This window comes from Solanum dulcamara, chromosome 9 (genome assembly GCF_947179165.1).
Source record: "Solanum dulcamara chromosome 9, daSolDulc1.2, whole genome shotgun sequence".
Lineage (NCBI taxonomy): Eukaryota > Viridiplantae > Streptophyta > Magnoliopsida > Solanales > Solanaceae > Solanum > Solanum dulcamara.
The window spans coordinates 13,986,924-14,009,539 of record NC_077245.1 but is presented as its reverse complement, the minus strand read 5'-3'; the positions used below and the strand labels follow the sequence as shown (position 1 = coordinate 14,009,539).

Sequence of the window (22,616 nt, the reverse complement as noted above, 5' to 3'; positions counted from 1 at the left end):
CAACCATTGAGAGATAATGTTGCTTAATCATTGGTCCCAAATGTTCTACGAGCAAGATCGGATTAAATTCCACCGGTTGAAAGCTTCCCAATGCTGAGATTCCCTCCCTCTTCTTCTCCAGTCAAGAACAGTCTTTTTGGAGGTTTTTTTTGTAGAAACCCTCGCCTCTAACTCTTACTTGGGAGAAGTGGGGAAATAAGAAATTCACGACTTAACTTCTGACCCATGACCTCCCGCTCTGGTGGCCACATTCCTGTTCTAGCGGTGCCGCTAAGGAAGGAACATTCCGCTCTTTTAATTTTAAATAACGACGAGTCGGATCGTTACATAAAAAGTGTACATCATCTATATAGTACAAACTAAAATTTATTTAATACTATTAGACTGATTTTACATGAAAATAACTAGTGATATTAAAATAAATACTATTGGTACAATACAAAATATTTGGTAAGGATATTTTGATTTAGATATATATAGAGAGAGACAAAAATTTGATATTCTTTTTATGGTAATTTATTTAAAGATGAAAAAAATCTCTTAATTTAAGATAAATTAATAATTTATTATACATTACATTAGAGATATAATTATGTCTTCTAATTTTTTAAAAACTACTCTATACCCCCAAAAAACTTTATATCATAATATTAAAAAAATATTATTACTGTATTATTATTTATGCATTTAAGTCTTACAGAATTATCTTACCACATAGTAATATTTAATTTTCAATAAAAATAAAAGATGAAGTACTTTTTATAAAAACCACATAGGCCTCCCTATTTTTGAATATATAGGAAAACGTGCTGGTGGGCTGCCGTCCCAACTCCCATAGTAACATTCAATTCTATATGACAGGTGTACATTTTTTTTCCTCCTTTCAACTGCACGTGCTAACTCAGAGCTTGCTTTACAAAAATCACTTTATTATTTATTTTTGATTTTTTTCGTCCGTATTCAGTAATTATTGTTGAGGTGCTATTAATTTGGATTCTCCTAGAGCAAAAAAATCTCACATTACTATAAAGTATTTGAAATTTCATACTCCGAAATAATTATACAGAGACAAATATTTATCAAAATATATAATCTCTTCCATACAGGTGTTCTTCTAATTCATCCTTCTCATTCTTGTATTTATCGTCGGATTCACTACATAACTCTAATTAGCTCTTTGTTTTTATCTATTGTTTCACTGATTCCAGCATTGATTTTCTTAAATTTTCAGATTTCATATACCAAAAACAAAAATATTACACATGAATTTCTGCATTTTAATCTCAATTTTTTCCGGAGTTTACACATTTGCTCTAACTTTTTTCCCCATTTTAATTTAATTTTTTTCTATCTTCTGGCATCCATACATATTTCCATTATTTTGTTGATTTTTTTCAATTAATTTTTGTTTTTTACCCCAAATTTTCAGCATTTGTTCATCATTTTCCAGCCGTTGTGAGTAGTTCTCATTATTGTTATTTTCACATAGTAAGATTTGAGTGTGATAATTTATCATTTTTGTAGTAATTGGAGAGAAGAATGTGGAAGTTGAAAGTAGCAGAAGGAGGGAGTCCATGGCTGCGGACAACGAACAATCATGTAGGTAGGGAAGTATGGGAGTTTGATCCAAACCTTGGATCTCCAGAAGATCGGGCGGAGATCGAAAAGTTTCGTGAACACTTCACCAAACACCGTTTGGAGCAAAAACACAGTGCTGATCTCCTTATGCGTTATCAGGTAAAAATCAAGTTCCTCCTCAAGTAAATTAGCAGATGCATTTGCCATTAGGGGCCGCCGGTCTTTGCGGTTTTACCTAGTTTCGTATCTGAACTATCAATTGTTTCTGTTTCTTAATTATTAGTTGTCAACTATATTGAGATTTCAGTTAGGAAAAGTTAACAGTGGATAGTTGTGTTTTGATAAATAGTTGGTGATATTTTAGGTAGGAAACTCACCCAGGTATCCTGAAATTCAAAAAACCGGTATACGTGTTTTTTACTTTAACTTTTTTTTTTTTGGCTTTTATGTTTTTTATGTCACAGTATTTTTAGTATAGGTTGACCTGTAAACAACATATAGCTGTAAGTAAAAGTACACAGAGAAGGAAATTTCAAAATAACTTAACACAAACAGCAACAGTTTACCTTTACCTATATCCATTTTCTCTAATACTAAACATATAATGTTTCAACATTTGGCAGGGGTATTGAAAAATTATTGAACTTGTAAGTATATAATCGATACCATAGAAGGGTAGAGGAGCATGCTCTACTCTCTGTTTCTGTTCTTGCAATGCCTCAATTGTACACCATTGCAACAATCAAAAATAAAATAAAATTGCACACAATTGTACTGGTTGCTTTGTGCTTTGGATAATTTGAAGACTGAAGTGCAACTTTAATAGGAAAGTGGAGTTCTATTGATCACAATAAATATAAATAAATAAATAAATAAAAGGTGCAACTGTAGTGTGAAATATGGTGCCTTTGCATTCAACTTTGTTCAGAACTGCACGACTTAAAGATAAAATTCTATTAGTTGACATTTAAGTAATTAGGATAAAAATAGTGTGGTCTGTGTTTAAACTGTTGCTAATTGTTTAATTGCGCATCTTAATCCCCCAGGATAGGCCTAGACGCTGTCAAAAGGATTAAAACTTGACTAATGAAGACATTCATGATAGAAGCGTTTTCTGGTTTTATCTTTTTATTTTTATCAGAACATGATTTATGAGTTGGCAATTTACTTCAGCTCGGCTTCTAAGACTGTCTTATTTGGAAATTTTTCAGCTTTTTATTGCAAGTCAGGTTGTTGATGAGGTGCAAATAGTGATTAATATGTGTGATCACTTTTTCTGAGTTTTCTGCTCTACATTCTGCTTGTTTGTTATATTTAGTTGGGCTTCCTAGAGTTCCTGAAATATAATGTTAGAGCCCATGAACTTTCAATGATTAATTTGCTAGTCAGAAACTAAATATCTTTTACTTTTTTTCCCCTTACATATATGGCTATTAGGGAAGTAATGGGACAAGTGCTTAAAAGCTACTTCTGCAGAAAGACATCTCTCCAAATTAAGTACTAGGGAACTTAAGAGAAAATGGTTTCTTCTTACTTCCAATTTTCCGTTTTCTCTCAAACAACGGAGAAAAGTTGCAATAGGTTGAGTGCTAATGTAATAAATAATTATGATGAATCCTCTTAATAGGGTCTGGTTAGAGCACAATAACTTAGAAGGTTAATACTGTTATCTGCCTGCATCCTTAAGCAATTTTACTAAGCAGAATCTGTAATTAGATAGTAACTTAAATTGATTCTGAGCCCACAGATTACACTGTGGTGTCCTTAAGGAATTTAATTCCCACAATGTTGTCCAAGGTTTCAGATTAATTGCTCATAGGATAGAACCAAAAAACCTGTTCTGTAATAGCGGCACTTCAAACTACAGAACTCTGCAAATGCAAAAGAGAGGTGCTAATCACACTTGCTACTTAGTTTAGGTTTCTTTTCTAAAAAGGCATGTGTCTTTTCAGAAAATAATTGCCTTTACGAGAAAATGCACGGGGAATAAAACATTCATTTCCTTTTCACACCAAAAATACCCAACAATCCCCCATATGAATGGGGAATGACTATATGATGGAAACATGCATGAAAAGTTGTGTGATTAGCTCTTGTGTATATGTCGATTCTCCAGTTCAAGTCATCATATTCCCCCCTTCTCTTTTGTTTTTGTATATCAGTTGTCAAAGGAGAACCAAGGAATTAGTATCTTGCCACAAGTCAAAGTACATGACAATGAAGATATTACAGAAGATAGTGTAGCTACCACGCTGAGAAGAGCTTTAAGTTTTTATTCCACTCTACAAAATCATGACGGTCACTGGGCTGGAGATTATGGAGGCCCGATGTTTCTAATGCCTGGCATGGTAAATGTTTCAATTGCTGCTACTAGCTTCCTAACCTTTTAAAAGATACTTTTAATGTTTTATGCCCTAGAATTGGGTCATAACTTCTATTTTAATGATAATTTTTTGATTTCTTTTATATCATTAACAGGTTATTGCTCTATCTGTTACGGGGGCACTCAATGCAGTATTATCAAGTGAACATAAACGTGAGATGATTCGATATCTTTATAACCATCAGGCAAGTCCTTTCTGATTATACTCGCATCTCTGCTTGTGTTTTTAATTTGCTAGTTATTTAATTGGCACTTCTTCCTTCGCTATTCACCTGATGGAGCTTGGCGAAAAAGCTGTAACAATGTTGAATTACAGAACAGTGACGGTGGGTGGGGTTTGCATATTGAGAGCCACAGCACCATGTTTGGTTCTGTTTTGAGCTATGTTACTCTGAGGTTGCTTGGGGAAGGAGCTAATGATGGAGAAGGGGCCATGGAGAAGGGCCGTAAATGGATTCTAGATCATGGTAGTGCCACGGCCATTACGTCATGGGGGAAAATGTGGCTCACAGTTCAGTAACTTCTAGATCTCATCTTTTTGATTTGAAAGCATGCCTTTTAGATAGATCAGTATGAATTGTATATTTTAATAAACTGTACTTTCCTCTAAATTAATATAAGGTGCTTGGAGCATTTGACTGGTCTGGGAACAATCCACTCCCTCCTGAAATATGGCTTCTTCCGTATATCCTTCCAGTCCATCCTGGTTAGTTTCACCTTTATTTCTTATAGTATTACTTTTCAACTTCTTGTATTTATTTCCTTTGGAAAATCATCCCCTGTAATAGAATAATGGGAGAACCAATCTATCAGTGAATGTGGTGAAATGGGTAAGCTGGAGAACATACACTCATTGCTAATGTCTTCATAAAACAAATGGATGAAAGAAAACTGATTATGTTGGCAGATTTAATACTTCAGACGAAAAAATCTGTAAGGTCAATGTGTCATTACTCACTTCCTTTTTTCTGTTAGTTATTGACAGTTTTGTCAAAGGGGCGCTTAAGCCCTGTAGCGAGGCACATAACATGTTGAGCGCTTCGCTTTGCCTAGCTGCAGTGTCATCATCAAGGCTCTAAGACATACTTTTCCTTACCAATGGGCGTAATCCTGAAGAGGCCACACTTACCAATTGATATTTCACTTTATCGTAAAAAAATTTCAATATCTTTGACCATATAATTATTATTTATTCATGTTTATAATTATTAGTCTCGGACTAAACATTTATATGATATTTTCTCCATTTGCGCCTTTCTTCATTAAAGTCCACACTTTGTTTGCGCTTTGTGCTTAAACCTCCAATGGACCTTAGATTATTTTTTTTTGCACTTTTCGCCTCTGATATCATTGGTTATTGGTGTCTTTTAAGCATAATGGTGCCTTTGAAGCAATAGTGCTAAATATTCACATTATAGTATTGGCTGTATCATGACATTTCAATACATTAGTGATTCTGTTTCTCAAGAAATGTACGTTTCTCGTCTTCTCTAAGAAATGGAAACTCTTCTTTCATCCAATTTTTTCAGGAAGAATGTGGTGCCATTGCCGGATGGTTTATCTTCCTATGTGCTACCTTTATGGTAAACGCTTTGTTGGTCCTATCACGCCAACTGTTTTATCTTTGAGAAAGGAGCTCTTTACAGTCCCATATCATGAAGTAGATTGGGATAAAGCTCGCAATGAGTGTGCAAAGGTTGGTAGGAGCAGTATTTTGTCTATGTTTATTTACTGTTTTCACCTTCTATTTTTGGACAATCTCGTGTAGAGTTAGGGAACATTTAACTGTGATAAAATCATTACAACATAGAGATCTAGCTTGTATGCATTATGAGACCAATCATCATCTCATACCTATTTTATAAACAGTAGTGTTGTTAAAGGTAAAAAGCAACAATAACTACTATATAACATATAAATTAAATTCATTTTAACTAAGCGAAATATATAGAGTTTAGTCAACTAAGTTAAAGATTAATTGAAAATTTTAACTTTGATGCGAAGATGCAATTTTAAGTTTCTAATCAATATTTAGTGACTAAGTTCAAAAAATAAAAAATAAAAAAAATCAATATTTATTGACTAGTTCTCTAGGCTAAATTGTTTTATTTTAAAGAACATTAACATACTCATTAACGACATCTCTTAATATCTAATAGATCTCTTTTCTGGATTGTATCTTCTTTTACTTATCTAAATTTTCTGCAGGAAGACCTTTACTACCCACACCCTCTAGTTCAAGATATCCTGTGGGCATCTCTTCACAAGGTTGTAGAACCTATTTTGATGCATTGGCCTGGGAAAAGATTGAGGGAAAAAGCTCTGCGCACTGTGATGGAGCACATTCATTATGAAGATGAAAACACTCGTTACATATGCATAGGACCTGTAAACAAGGTATTAGTCCTTAACTTCCATTAGTGAAGGTCTTTGTTAATCCATACACTAGTGATTGTTTTTCAAAGTTACCTAAGCCATAAAATCTGATGATCTTTTTCAAGATTGTGTCAAAATGCAGTTTGCAGATGCGTTTTACTGTCTCCAGCATTTCTTCAGCTTTAATTCATTGCATTCAATCTTAGGCAAATGAGTAATCTATTTAGATATTCTGTTGTTCTTCTGTTTTCCTGCAAGTTTCAGTTATTCCTGATAGATGACATGGCTAATTTGGGTATAATCTTCATTTGTTTGCTGAAAAACTAACCTTTCATTTGCAGATTTTAAATATGCTTTGCTGCTGGGTTGAAGATCCTAATTCAGAAGCTTTCAAGTTGCATCTTCCAAGAATTCATGATTATATGTGGGTTGCTGAAGATGGCATGAAAATGAAGGTCTATAAATATCACTTTCCTGATTTAATGTTTGAAATATGGGTTTCCCAAATGTCATACCATTGTTATACTGGTGTTGGTCATTTGTAAGTTCTGTTTTCCTTACGTCATAGATTATCTGTTGCCATATTGTAGGGATACAATGGAAGTCAATCTTGGGATACATCATTTGCAGTTCAAGCAATCATTGCAACAGGGCTTGGCGAAGAATATGGATTGACATTGAGAAAAGCACATTCATTCTTAATAAATACACAAGTAGAACCTTTGCTGGGTCATATTATTATTATCAATGGTGTTACCTTCCATATTATCTTGATTTTTACCTCTGATATTGATATAATTTGCAAGATCTTTTTTTTTACTTTGAAGGTGTTGGATGATTGCCCAGGCGATCTAGATTTCTGGTATCGTCATATTTCAAAAGGTGCTTGGCCCTTTTCAACTGCAGATCACGGGTGGCCCATTTCAGATTGTACTGCAGAGGGACTCAAAGTTGGTATTTGTAACAACCATTCACAACCTATTGATATGTCCCAATTTCTGTTAACCTATTTCTGTCTACCAGGCAGTTCTTCTATTATCAAAGCTACCATCAGAGATAGTCGGTAATCCATTGGAGGCAAAGCGTTTGTATGATGCTGTAAATGTTTTACTTTCTTTACAGGTAGTAGCATTCTTTCCTTCTTATTGCCCATACTTTGTGGCTTTACTTTGCCTTTCACTTTCCGTCATTTATAGTTAATGCTGCATTTTTGTGTGTAAATGAACTGACAATTCCAAGAGTGGCTTCAATCTTTTCTTAGATGCTCTTTAGGCTCTTATTGCATCCCCAAGATGCTTAATGTGGCCTGGTGGATGTTAAGTTTGGGATATTGTGCGTTCTGGCAGAAAAATAAGCTAATTTATCATTTAGAGGCTTTTGTAGGTAGGTTACATTCATGTTGAGGTATGACAGTTTAATTTTTAGTCAACCATGTTCCAAAAAAAAATTGGCATCTTCAAATATGTACTAGGAGGTAACATTGTGCTTGGTTGGATCTGGATAGCAGACTCTACTATCTTTTTAAGGTACTGCCACCGAAAAGGGATAGGAGGCATTAACAGAGCTTTAACCCCTGGCTTCTGTACATATTCTAATAAAACACAGGTAAGTGCACCTGCTATGATTTCTGTCAACTTCCCTTGCAGATTAGTTACTGTAAACTGGCCTAATTTGGTTTAGTAAAGGCTAAATCAAGCTAACTGGTTTGACTTGAAGCTGTATTGCATTCCTAACTCATGCAGACAACTTTGAATACCATTCTTCTTAATTCCTGTTACTTGAAAGTTTTTGTTATATTCCATCAAACTGCATATAAAAGTAAAACAACTTCTATTAGTTCCCACCTCCCAAAGGTGGACTCACATAAACTATTCCCACCTCCCAAAGGTGGTCTCACATAAACTAACATGTTTTAGATATGAGAATGATCTGGGGCTCCTTGTGTGTTCTGTCCTTTCTACGTAATTGTAAATGCTAGTTCCAGTTGATGTGCTAGAATTTTAATTTTTTACCTCTGCACCCGCACCCACATTTTATTGAACACTAAAAGTACTTCTTTATTGAAGCATGCTCTGAACAGATTAATCTGAAGTTATTCAACCAGTTGAAAGTGAGCTTAATTTAGCCACATCTCTAGTCTCTTTATTCTAAATCCAGCTGATAAAATCTATGCCTTTCTGAAGTTTTAGAGATAATTCCTTGTTATTGATTGTTCCTGATGTTCCTGAAAGTGCAGTCTTGTGAATCACTAAGGAAGCTTTTTCCTTGTATATATGCAGAATAGTGGTGGCGGCTTTGCAACATATGAACTCTCAAGGTCATATCCATGGTTGGAGGTACTTCATTTGCAAAATTACATTTGTTTCATGTTTCCCCTTAGAAAATATTATTTTTGATGTCATTGCTTTTTTGCTTTTACGCATATAACATTTTTGTCAAGTTGGAGTCATATACACCATTTTATTCAATGTGATTCCGCTCGTGATTAGTAGGCTAGCAAATTCTTGTTTTTACTTTTGAAGTTGTTTCCTGCTATAAAAGAAAAAGAAAACTAGATGATTTTTTCTACTTATTTTGCTCTAGGGAAGTTCTGAATTTTAATGGCTTCTTTCTTGTTGGCTCGTATTACACGTCCACTAGAGATTATGGTCACCGCTAGTTCTTAAAGATGTTTATACAACTACATTAAAACCCTGTCCGCAAGTCTCTCTAGTATGGAAAAACCTGGTGAAATGCTATTGTTGAACCACTCATTTATCAATGCATGGTGGAGTGCTCGTTGGTCCCATTCGTATATATCGGAGCTAATCTTCAAGCTATTCAAAAATCAAAAGATTTAAACGTAAAATAGATAGAACTCTTACAGTTAATACTTAGGTGAGTGCTTCGACGTTTACAAGTTAAAGAGTTAATCATCAAGCAGGTTTCATTAGGTCGCGCGGTGGAAATAAAGAAAATTGGGTTCAAGTGGCCATCTATTGATGCAGTAGGATGATGACTCTATGCTTGTGTCCTAAGTTGTTAATCTACTTTTCAGCTCCCTTTAGCTAATATGTTCAATGTCATAGACCACACTAGATGACCATCTACCATTTTTCCCTAGTCTTTTTTGCTGGAGTGTCTGGTGCATTCTGACTCCTTAGTCCACATTAGGAGGTTTACAATTTGCCAAACATGGGATACTTTGACATCTATGGGCTAGTCGCGACTTAACAAGTAGCATAAATAAAAGGGTATTAAGGAAAATGAATAGTTTTTCCACATTGACATTTTTAATCTTTTGTCCTTTCCTGAAGAAGTTTTGGGCTGAGGTGCTAGAGAATGTGGGAAAATCATTAAAATAGATCTTGCACAAAACATTCATTCTGTACTTGGCCATGACATAATGTTACATGGATGTATTGTACTATTGGTTGTTTGCTGCTTATTTGATATGCATTATGCAAGTTTTCAAGTCTTTGTTGATTTGGATTTAATTTTTTCCTGTTCAGCTAATCAATCCTGCTGAGACTTTTGGAGATATTGTTATTGATTACCCGTAAGTCATCTGCACCTATGTTTAACTTTGTTTCTTCTATAGTAGTATATGTATGTGTACAAAATACATCCATAGATTCCTGTTAACCACACAGCTTTGTCACTATACAGTTATGTAGAGTGTTCCTCAGCTGCAATTCAAGCTTTAACAGCATTTAAGAAATTATACCCTGGTCATCGTAAAGAAGAAGTTGAACGCTGTATTGCTAAAGCTGCCGCCTTCATTGAATCAATTCAAGAAATAGATGGCTCCTGGTTAGTTCTTTTTATCCTCGTTTTCTGAACACACAGTAGAACTACCAAGACATCTGGTGTCTATGTACAATGAAGCAGTCCATACTTGGTTCACGTCCACAGTTTTCTTGTGAAATCATCGGATTTGTATTTAGCATCTGAGGTTCCTTCTTAGGTATGGCTCTTGGGCAGTTTGCTTCACCTATGGCACTTGGTTTGGGGTGCTTGGCTTGCTAGCTGCGGGAAGGAACTACAATAATTCTTCCAGCATCCGCAAGGCATGTAATTTTTTGTTGTCCAAACAAGTCCCATCTGGTGGCTGGGGGGAGAGTTATCTGTCATGTCAAAATAAGGTACTTTCATCTCATTTCATTTTATTTAATTCTTATTCTGGTTCCTTGCATATCTTATCTTTTCCATGCATAGTAAATCTGAACTTGTCCCACATCAAGTTTTAAGTTGGGAACGCCGAAAACTTGTCCCTCAGCAACTTTCAAGTTCGGAACATCTAAAGCGGTCTCTGCGAATTTTGGTGTGGGATTAGTTCGGATAAAATTATATTTTTTGGTTGTTTCTGCTATTTTGTGATTAGATTTGGGAATGCAATTGCAGTCCAACCCCCTCCCCCCTTCCCGGCCCCACGAGATAACGGGTTGTTTCCGATCCTTTCTGTCCTTATATCTCTCTCCTCACCATAACCTCTTACACGTATTGTTAGATAGTTTTTTTCCCATATTGCTCTAATTTTTTCCCTGAATTAATGAATTTTTCTGACTAAGTTTTCATGTAATAGTTTCATAAATATTTTTGAAGAACAGTCTATGCTTGTTGATATACATTGAATGTAATATTAGTTAATTATTATGGGCCATTTCATTTATGTAAGTGAAGCTTTAGTTACAAGCTTATTCCCACCTTTATTTTTTTCTAAACTAAATATTGACAGGAGTGTTACAAACCCATCCATTATCTTCACAAGCCATCCACCTTATCCTATCCAGAGAACTAAACAATCCACGAAATACTAACTTGGAGGTTTGGAGACAGACCTTAGAGTCTAAAGAGTTCAAGTTGAGAAGGTACATAGAGTGCAAGTTCAGTGACACGTCTCATGGGGGGTGGCATGGAAGTGAGACTAGATACACATGTCATCCCCAAAATAGACAATTTCAAGTATCTTGGATCTCTAATTTAGGACAATGGGGAGATCAACGATGATGTCACACATCGTATTAGTGCAAGATGGGTGAAATAGAGACTCGTTTTGGTAATCTTCTGTGATAAGAATGTATCACCAAAACTTAAAGGAAAGTTCTATAGAATGGTGGTTAGGCCGACTATGTTGTATGGAGCAGAGTACTGGCTAGTTAAAAACTCGTATGTCCAAAAGATGGAGAATGATGGAAATAAAGATGTTGAGGTTGATGTGTGTTTACACTTAGGAGAGATAAGATTAAGAATGAAGATATTCAGATCAAGTTGGGAGTGACCTCCGTGGTGGACAAGACAAGGGAAGTGAGACTGAGATAGTTTAGACATGTGAAGAGGAGATGCGGAGAGGTTCCTGTGAGGAGGTGTGAAAGGTTGGTCATAATGTATTTTAGGAGAGGTAGAGATAGAGCTAGGCCAAAGAAGTATTGGGGATAGGTGATTAGATAAGACATGGCGTAGCTTCAGCTTTTCGAGGACTTGACCTTAGATGGGAAGTCACGGGGGTCACGGATTAAGGTAGAAAGTTAGTAGTTAGTTGAGCATTGTCTCATTTCCTAGCAGGATAGGTTGGTGCATTGTATTTGTTTCTTGATTTTTATTTTTTACCAGTAGTAGTAGCATTTGTCTCGTAGTTGGCCTATCTTATGACTTTTGTTATTCCTCATTATTTACAGCTTCAGTTATCACATTGGTTACTTACGGTTGTTGCTCCTCTTTAGTATGTTAAAAGCCTCTCTTGATCTTTTTCGTAGTTGAGAAGGGGAAGGAGTCTAAATCAGTGGACATTAATGTTATGTTCTCCTTATTATTTTCTATGCCCTCTTTACTTGTGTATTGTTCTATTTGCTACTTTGATGTTTGTTACTCAAGCCGAGGGTCTTTTCTCTACCTCCTCAGGGTAGTGGTAAATTCTATGTACACTCTCCAAACCCCACTTTTAGGACTATTTGAGGAGTTGTTTTTGTTGTTGTGAAAATAGTCTAATACACCTTCAATTTTGCGATTTAGAGCTGATATACCACTCGTTAGAAAAATGGCTCATATATAAGGGCAGCCCGGTGCACTTAAGCTCCCGCTATGCGCAGGGTCCGGGGAAGGGCCCGACCACAAGGGTCTGTTGTACGCAGCCTTACCTTGCATTTCTGCCAGAGGCTGTTTCCAAGGCTTGAACCCGTGACCTCCTGGTCACATGGCAGCAACTTTACCAGTTACTCCAAGGCTCCCCTTCCTAATTTGGAGAGTGTACATAGAATTTACCACTACCGTTACATAAATGATCCAAATATAACATTTTTGACTGAAGTGAAAATCTTATTTTTAAATTCATTTTCTTGATTTTTTGTTAAAATAAAATATATATCGGGGTATATTTGACCCTTCTTGCAAAATTTAGGGGTGTATTTGATCCTTGTCACACATGAATCTTTTTTGGCCGTCGTTGATTCAACGACTAATTTGGATTTATAATCTTGATGATCAAATTAATTGTTTTGCTCATTTTCTTGTAAATCTGCCACAGATGCCCCGATTTTTTTTCCTAGATACAAAAAATAAATTACATTTTGGCCGCCAAAAAAAATCAGTTTTTCAAATTTTTCCCCTACTTTATTCTCTTTTATTTCATTCACATTTCTTTTCTTTTATTTCTCATATTTTCACCCTAAAGAATGAAAGAAAAAAATAAAATAAAAACAAGAAACTCAGATAATGAATAAGAAAATAGATCCATACGGGAGATATTTGAAATCCAAATTAGTTGTTGAATCAAAGAAGTGAAAAAGAATTCACGTGTGAAAAGGATCAAACATACCCTAAAAATTTGTAAGAAGGATTAAATATACCACTATATGAATTTTATTTGGCAGAATAGATCGTGTATATCTCCTAAACTTGTCGAGTTTTATTCGGTGCACTCCTAAATTTTGCGTTGTCTCGATTAACCCTCTCAACATGGTATTTTGATAGTTACAACCCCCTTAAGCTTTTACAATCTAGGGATGTGTGACACACACGCTATCATATGGATCTTTTTTATCTAAGTGACTTTTTTATAATAAAATATATATTTTTTACCTTTGTAAGTTTACTAATTATTTAAATAATTTTTTCAAGGTCAATTCTTTACAAAAAATAAAAAATAAAATGGAACAATGATATTTGACTAAAATTTTTTTTTTGGCCAAGGACAATGATATTCTAATCAAGGCCAGGAAAAGAAGAAATACGCAGTTAGAATGAATAATCATTGCATCTAAAAAATGAATAAATAAAATTTCAACCAAATATTTGTGTATTTGACTTGAAAATAGAACAATGCACTGTGCACAATTGAAATACGTAGTCTTTGCAAGAAAAATATACGACTCTTTCTTGTTGTAGAAAATACCTGCTTGAACTTCATTATTTTGGCTAAACCTTATCTTAATTTGGCTAAAATAAATAAAGCTTCAACTAAGTTTTGTAAATTTGGATTTAGAAAAAGATATATATATATATATATAAACAAATAAATCATTGATGAATTTATGTGACAATTAATAGCTGATCCCACACGCCTTAAAGAGAGTGCATTCATGCTCTTTGCCATATCAACATCTAGAGAGGTTGAAACTATTAAATTACCACGTTCAAGAGGCTAATTAGGCTAATGTAAAGTTTAGGTGTGCACAAAATAAAACTCGACAAGTTTAGGAGGGTCTCGATCTATTTTGCCATTTTATTTTAATAAAAAAATCAGAAAAAATGCCATTTTATTTTAATAAAAAATAGAAAAAAAATTGAAAATCAATTTTTCACTTCTGTCAGCTAAAAAGGGTATATCTGAGTCATTTGTGTAACGACATGGGTATATGTGAACCACTTTTTTTAACGAGGGGTATATCAACTCTAAATTGCAAAGTTGAGGGGTATATCAGACCCTTTTCCCTATTTATTAAGTCCAAACCTTTTGTTTACCACATGGAAAAAATTGTCCCTCGGACTCTACTTTTTACTTAGCAGTACTAACATCTGCCTATACACATAATCAGGCAGAGTGCTCAGATCTAGGACTTGTATGCTATGTTGCTCAGACTCGAGTGTGAGTGTTCCCGCACGGGTTCAGATCATTCATGATCTAAATTTTAAGATTTGGGGATACGGATCCAGGTCTGGATACGGGTTTCAGGGAATCGGCAAAAAAAATTCAAATATCTTTAAATAGTCATAAAGCCTAAAGTATGAGATATTACAACAACAACAACATACCCAGTGAAATCCCATAAGTGAGGTCTGGGGAGAGTAGAATGTACGCAGACCTTACCACTACCTCGTGGAGATAGAGAAACTGTTTTCGATAGACCCTCGTCTCAAAAGTATCATCCCCAAATAAGAAAGAGAGAGAAGAACCAATATATATAGCATAACGGCAAAAACGAGTAACACAACACAATAATAATAACAATAGCAAAGTAATGAGATAATCAAAAGGAACAATACAACTGTAGTGGCACTTCTAGACCTACGACCAACCCTAAATCATCACAAGGCAATACACCATACTATCCCTACTAGCCTTCCACCCTAATCCTCGACCTCCACTCCTTTCTATCTAAGGTCATGTCCTCGGTGATATGGAGTAGCGGCATATTATGTCTAATCACATCTCCCCAATACTTCTTTGGTCTACCCCTACCCCTTCACATAACCCCCAAATCCAACCGCTCACACCTCCTAACTGGTGCATTGACACCCTCCTCTGCACATGTCCAAACCATCTCAGTCTCACTTCCCTCATCTTGTTTGCCACAGAGGCCACCCATCTTCTCCCGAATAACCTCATTCCTAATCTTATCTCTTCTGGTGTGCCCACACATCCATCTCAGCATCCTCATCTCTGCAACATGTACCTTCTGAATATGAGAGTTCTTGACTGGCTAGCACTCCACTCCATATAACAATGCCGGTCAAACCATCATTCTATAGAACTTACCTTGAAGTTTAAGTGATACCTTCTAATCACACAGTACTCCAAAGGCAAGCCTCCATTTCATCCATGCTGCTCCAATGGATGCGTGACATCATCGTCGATGTCTCCACTACTCTGGATGATGGATTCAAGATATTTAAAGCTTTCTATCTTGGGGATAGGTTGAGTGGCAAGCCTCACTTCCCTGCCCTCTTCCTCCATCACAACACTGAATTTGCACTGCACGTATTCTGTTTTGGTCCTGCTCAATTTGAACCCTTTGGACTCCAGCGTTTGTCTCCAAACCTCTAACCTATTATTAACTCTATTCCGTGTCTCATCAATCAAGACTATGTCATCTGCAAATAGCATATACCATGGAACCTAAATAGATCGTGTCAGCTTATTCATCACCAAGGCAAAAAGAGACGGACTAAGCACAAATCCCTAATGTAGTCCCATCGCCACAGGAAGATGCTCTGAGTCACCTCCCACCGTCCTAACCCGAGTCTTGGCTCTGGCATACATGTCCTTTATCGCCCTAATATACACCATTGGTACCTCTTTAGCCTCCAGACACCTCCAGAGAACATCCCTCGAAACTTTGTCATAAGCCTTTTCAAGATCAAGGAACACCATATGAAGATCCCTTTTTCTTTCTCTAAATTCCTCCACCAATCTCCCCATAAGATGGATTGCTTCAGTAGTCGACCACCCCGGCATGAATCCGAACTGATTCTCTCAGATTGACACACGTATTATTCCATTTTCTTCAATTTCACCATAGCTTTTGTTTTGATTACAGATCTTATAGAATCTGTACGAATTTCTCTGTCGATTTTGGTCAAAGTTCCCAAAATCAGGCACGGATCTCGCACCCATGTCGTGTCGACTGGGGTTGCGGCGTAACCTGTATGTTAGAAATTCATAGATAATCATGAATAAAGACTTGGGCTTGGAGTATTGTCAGTTCATATATATATAATACAGTGAGAAAACATTTACAAACAAACCAATGACTTAAATAGCTACATATTTCCTCATACTATCAAGGTGCTTGTCATATCTCCTATAAGATGCAGTAGGGAGAGTTATCTTTGCCTTCTATTCTCTTGTACAGACATTAATTTACCAGTCATTCTTGTCTTCTCTTTTCCTTGTCTTCCTTACAGGTGTATTCAAATCTTGAAGGCAACAGATCTCATGTTGTAAATACAGCATGGGCTATGCTGACTCTAATTGCTGCTGGACAGGTACTAATAAAGTTTTGACCCATACATGATTGTCAGAACTGTAAGTAACAATAAATAGTTAAAATATATTCGTTGCAATTGAACAAAGAAATAGATGTTCTTCATTTTCACATTCAAATAGGAAAATCAAAAAACTAGTTTGAAACCTTAATTTGTTGCTTTCTTCTGCCGATCCCTGTGTAATTTTCTGGAGAGATGAAGACCTCATGACAATTACCATGTACCTTCATGGATGAAAATTTAAAGATGGAGTGACCAAGCTGTTGTTGACTATCTTATATCCTCAGAAAAATGGCTGGAGCCAGTAGCGACTGAGACTTCCTATGGTATCGAGACATTGTTTAGTGTACTATTGTTTGGATCATCCTTCTTTTATATTGAAAAAATCCATTTTAAATGGTCTTTCAGGAACTAATGACAAAACCAACCAAGAGTATTGAAGATGAACAGTGTTGTAGTTTTGGTATACTGGTTTATTCAGTTTATCAGTTTTAGAAAATTAAAACGAAATTTTATTTGAAAACTAGTACTAATATTGAAGAAAATGCTCGAAAATACAAGAAATAGTAAGAAAACTAGAAACATATAAACCTACAGTAATGCAAATAAGAGCATACCTTTAATTGAATTCCACTCATCAAACCAAAATATGATAAATTATGAAGGGGAGCCTTGGAGTAACTGGTAAAGTTGCTGCCATGTGACCAGGAGGTCACGGGTTCAAGCCTTGGAAACAGCCTCTGGCAGAAATGCAAGGTAAGGCTGCGTACAACAGACCCTTGTGGTCGGGCCCTTCCCCGGACCCTGCGCATAGCGGGAGCTTAAGTGCACCGGGCTGCCCTTTAAACCAAAATATGATAAATTATAACATGTATAAGATACAAATTCCTTCAACCACGGAAAGCATTATAGCAAAAAGAACCCCATTAGAGACTAATGCTTTCTCATTAGTAAAGACCTAAGAGGAGAAATTGAAACATAAATACTCTAATTATAGGAAATTAAGAAAGCTTGTAGGAACATATATTACAATAATCAGTTTGTTTTAGTTTTCTATGATATTTAATTGTTAAAACCAAAATTGTCAGTTTCCCACTTTTTAAGACCAAACCAACCCAAATGATTTCTACAATCACGGGTCTGGTTCAGATAGATTTTCTTTCAAACGCTTCCCCCTCTGCTAAAGTTGGCATTCCTTTGAAATAATGCTGATAGTTTACCCTTCTCTCTTCTCCCTCTGTTTCTTTTGAAGGGGAGGAGGGAAGGTGGGGTAGGGAGATCAATAGTGAACTGGCAGTGATGCCAGAAGATCATTTGGTCATAGTCATTGATGTGCTTTTGGAAGGGTAATTTTGTATTTAGATAGCCATCATTTATTCTGTCTCTTGACAATTCTTTAGTGTTAAATTGTTCTTTTCAATGAGATTTTAGTGAAAGACCTTTATGAAGCATTTATTCTGTCTCTTGACAATTCTTTAGTGTTAAATTGTTCTTTTTAATGAGATTTTAGTGAAAGACCTTTATGAAGCATTTGGCATACTCAAGTAAGTTGATTTACATGGTTATTCCTAATTTGAAAATTTGAGACGTAGAAATCTTCAGGCAATAAATTGGTGGCATCAGTACATCCCAACATCTTGGATCTGCTCACACCTCTCAGCTGAATATTTTGTATACCTTCATAACTATTGGAGTCTTCTGCTTTGTGATAATGACCGATGGTTGTCATGCCTTTCTGCACAACACATCCTTGTAGATTATTGAGATGTGGAACTATATATGCAAATGGGCCACTTTTTTCCGCTGGAGTTTACATTTTACCTCTTAACAATTGTAGGCTGAGAGAAATCCTACACCATTACACTCTGCAGCAAAAGAATTAATAAATGCTCAGCAAGAAAATGGAGATTACCCTCAGCAGGTAATTCTGCAGTCTCTAAGCTTTGTAGTTTAAAAGTGCCTGTTATGGTATAAGAACCAGTGCCTGGTTGGTATTTTAAAAAACTGAAAGAGTGTAGCCTCCTTTTACTTTTGGTTAAAAGATTGCCTAAGCTCTCGTTTTAGTTTTGATTTGGTTTTAAATCTGGCTGTGCCTCCTGGATAGAGTTTGGGGATTAACTTGAATTAAGAGCTGCATACCATTTTGGGAAAGGAAGCATGTAAATATAAATTACATTGTTCAACAGAATCTGGTAAATATTGGGTATCTTTCATTGTGGGGGGAGGGGAAGAAGAGAGCTTGAGAGAAAGATCAGGAGCACTGGGGAGTACAATCTCCATGGGAGAGTAAGCTTTTATAGGAGTACTGGCATTGGAGAAAAAATTGGTGAAGGCTGATTCAATGAATAAGGTCTAAATCTACATATTGCTTATCGTTTCATTTGATAGGCAAGAATTCTATTCAAGTACAACAGTTGGGATAAGAAGATGGTGTTTTGGTTAATGTAGGATAATATTTGCCCCTATCACATGGTCATTCCTTAGTACCTTTCAAATGAATTGCCAACAGTTTTAAATAAACACGGAGGTTTCATTGTTTCGTGATTTTAGGGGTTTAATATGATTTTCCTCTTTTATACTGTTTTCACTGCATTTTCAATGTGGCTTATTATAGTTTCTTAAATCAATATCCCTGGTTTAGTTTTGTGTTTAGTGAGAGGATAAAGTATTCAAACTATTAACACCTAAATTTTGATGGCTGAAATCCTAATAATTACATTTCTGAGGCAATAGATTCAGTAAACTGGTAGTGGAGCTGTTTTCATATCTAAGTTGTATATGTACATGGTTATGTTTGTTGCTTGCGGAACTTAATAGTCTTATTTTTTTTTTACCTCAAATGACCCAATATAATCAAAGGACAAATGTCCAGTCACTATGATTTGCATGTTTCCTACATTTTGTTTCGGAAACTGATTCAGGCATTCTAATATGTGGCTGGATTGCTTGTTTATTTCTCAGGAGATCAGCGGGGTCTTCAATAGGAACTGCATGATATCATATTCTGCATACAGGAACATTTTCCCAATTTGGGCATTGGGAGAATATCGTTCTCGTGTACTCAAAGCTAATTGAATTGCAGTTCCAGATGATACTGCAGCTTCGATGTTTCGCCAAGTCTTGACTCTTTTCTTTTTCTGTCCACCTTTAACTTGCTAGATGCACAATGAATAAGTTGGTTAGTGTAAGTTATTTTCGTAACTAACCTTCTTTGTGGTTTCTATGCTTTGTCCTCGAACAGTTTTCCTGTATTGTTTGAGATGGAAACTGATTCAATGCTTAACAGCTAACAACATGTATTAAATTAGGACTACGAAAACTAGACTTGGATTAGAAGTAAACCCGTACTATTCACCAAAATTCTTGTATGCCTAACCCCCAAAGTTTTGGTCCATTGCTCTTGCATTTAAGAGTGTCCTAAGAAATGAGGAGAAACAAAAAACACAATGGTGGATAGATTCACCCGGCCAGCAGGCTAGCGGCGTGCTTATCTTATGGGACAGCACTATGGAGACGTTTCATATGATATGGGCCCGATGCCTTTATGAGGTAGTGATAGGTGCGCTCTAAGCTCTGGATAATCAGTCTGATTGTACGCAGATGAAACGCAACTATTACTTCATCATTATAGATTAGTATACGTTCTTATCTCAATTTATCATTATTTATAATAATAATAATAATCTATTTATATATAATAGAAGAGGCAAAATTTTCATGTGTCATCACTATAAAAATTAGGAATATCTTTTATATTAAAGAAAAGAGAAAAAGATTAAATGTAAAAGAAAAAAGATGGAATGAAAATCTAACTGCAAAAATGAAGGAAACATTAGCAATTCATGTAATTCAAATTTACATGAAAATCTAACTGTCGTCGCAATTCAAATTTTAAATAAATAAAGTTAAAATAACAAATATTGAAAAATTAAATTCTAATCCTAATCACTTATTATTTGGTATGACTTTTAAATTTGAGTGGGAGTTTGAGTTATTTTTTCAAAAAACTAGCTAGCCTCCCACGTTTGATTCAAAACAATTTTAAAATTTCTATTTAGACTATTAATTAGTTTTGGGTGATCACCTGTTTCCCAATTTTTTAGGCCCCCAGTCTAATATTTCCACGTAAAACTCAATTATCAATCTATACATAATAGGAGAGGCAAGAACGCTACGTGTCAGCGCTACAATTATTCTCGAATTTTTAAATTTTAAAAAATCAATTATCAATTAATTAAATTTTAATATAGAAAATAAAAAAATTATTAAAAACTGTCCATCTACAAAAAGATGCACACATTTAAATTTGGAAAAAATCCCAATTGACAAAATCGGATTACAAAAACTGTCACTTGACAGTTTGTTTCTAAAATTTAAATTCTGATAATTTCTAGAACAATATTAAAAGAATTTTGAAAAGAAAGAAAAATTAATATTAAATATTTAAAATTTAATATTTCATAACACCTAACTAAGGTATTTAATTAGTAGTCAATGTTAATAAGATTTAATTTATTAAAACTTAAAGTACATATTTGGATTAGTTTAATTAAATTAAAATATTAAGTATGTATTTAGGTTAAAATATAAAGTATAAATTAATATTAATTTTTCAAAAAAGATAAAGAAAAAAAAGAAGAAGAGAAAGAAAAAAAAAGGAAAAAAATTAAACTATATAAAACTACGCACGTCCCTTGCCCCCATATCCCCACAAACACACACATGCACGGTTTCACAAACACCCCAAAGGAAACTACGCACCGTTTATAGAATAAAATTTAGTTACAAATAATCAAAAAATAAGTAAATAGAAAATTTTTGACAATTCAAAATCCCACAACAGTTTCAAAAGAAAGTTACACACATTATTGAAAGTTTCAGATCCCCTTTTTAAATATGCCTAAGAGATAAAATCGAATTTTTAAATTTATTTGTTCACATATACTTAGATTTTAAATTATTGTTAATCATTTTTCAATTTTATATACATATAAAAAATCAAACCAATTTTTTTTTATAAAAAACTACGATTATCGCTAACATGCTAACACGTTAGCAATTTAATATTTACAATTTTTTAAAAAAATATATTATTTTTTTATAGTTATTTTAATTTTTTTAATTTAAATTCTAAAATTGATTTTAATTATTTCTTTATAGAATCCATCAGTTTTCAGAGAAATTTAAAGATTATTAAATTGAATAAGTGTTTTCCTCACCAACATAACTTCCCCCTCTTATTTCCTCACCCACTTAACTTCTCCATTTTTTATTGAAAGAAGATGACTTCTCCACCCCTTCTTCAATTACAAAAAATTATTTATTTCAATTCATGAATAATGAAGCGAACTAGCTATACTCAACTTATTGTGATTCCATTATTTGTTCACAGGTTTCATCTGAGATAGGGATGTAAAGAGGTACTCTATATATTAAACATTCACATATTAGTGAGTTTGTCATGTCAAAGGTAAAATAGTTTTTTCATTAATTTTATCGCTCTTGAAAAGAATATCTTTTAATATATATTCAAATGTTAGGCTATTTTTATGATTTTATAACTATTTTATACATGTGAGGGGGTGTTAATCAACTGCTATGGTGATTGGTGTCTATGTACAGGCCAATTAGATGAAAATTATAAAAGTTGATATCTATCGTTTGTTGGCCGGTAATCAACTTTATGATTGATCGTGCGTTTTTCCTCTTTCTCAATGGCATGAAACTGAAACTGTTTTGGTTGATATCTAATTGCAACAAGTGGCTGAAATTCTTTGACAATATATATTTACTAATTGGTTGAAGTGTCTAGTTATTGACTAATCGATGGATTACAAAGTTGCAGGACTTGAAGGGACAACATATATAGTACACTAACTTGGTGGCTAATCAAAAGTTAAAGTTTTCTTGGCTAAGCAAGATAGTGTTATTTTTACAATGTTGTAATTAACACCATAGATAACATGTACACTTATTTACTTATTTATCCATCCCTCTATCATTTAAATTGTTTCACAAAATTAAACAATAGTATACAATTAGCTCATCACAATACAATAAGTTAGTGCATCTTCATGTATTTTCTTAATTCCAATTT

General features: G+C 34.7%; 1 protein-coding gene across 1 annotated transcript; it reads left to right on the top strand.

Annotated features, from left to right (window-relative positions):
* The first annotated feature begins 966 nt into the window (after window positions 1-966).
* On the top strand, window positions 967-19,802 carry LOC129903025 (cycloartenol Synthase). The gene is made up of 19 exons (XM_055978498.1): window positions 967-1,106; window positions 1,525-1,737; window positions 3,741-3,926; window positions 4,057-4,146; window positions 4,278-4,472; window positions 4,583-4,667; window positions 5,491-5,657; window positions 6,170-6,358; window positions 6,679-6,792; window positions 6,928-7,050; window positions 7,165-7,287; window positions 7,361-7,459; window positions 8,617-8,673; window positions 9,829-9,875; window positions 9,986-10,129; window positions 10,284-10,461; window positions 16,439-16,519; window positions 18,357-18,440; window positions 19,481-19,802. The coding sequence occupies exons 2-19, from the start codon at window positions 1,540-1,542 to the stop codon at window positions 19,592-19,594; spliced, it is 2,274 nt and encodes a 757-aa protein (XP_055834473.1). The 5' UTR covers window positions 967-1,106; window positions 1,525-1,539; the 3' UTR covers window positions 19,595-19,802.
* Window positions 19,803-22,616: the final 2,814 nt, after the last annotated feature.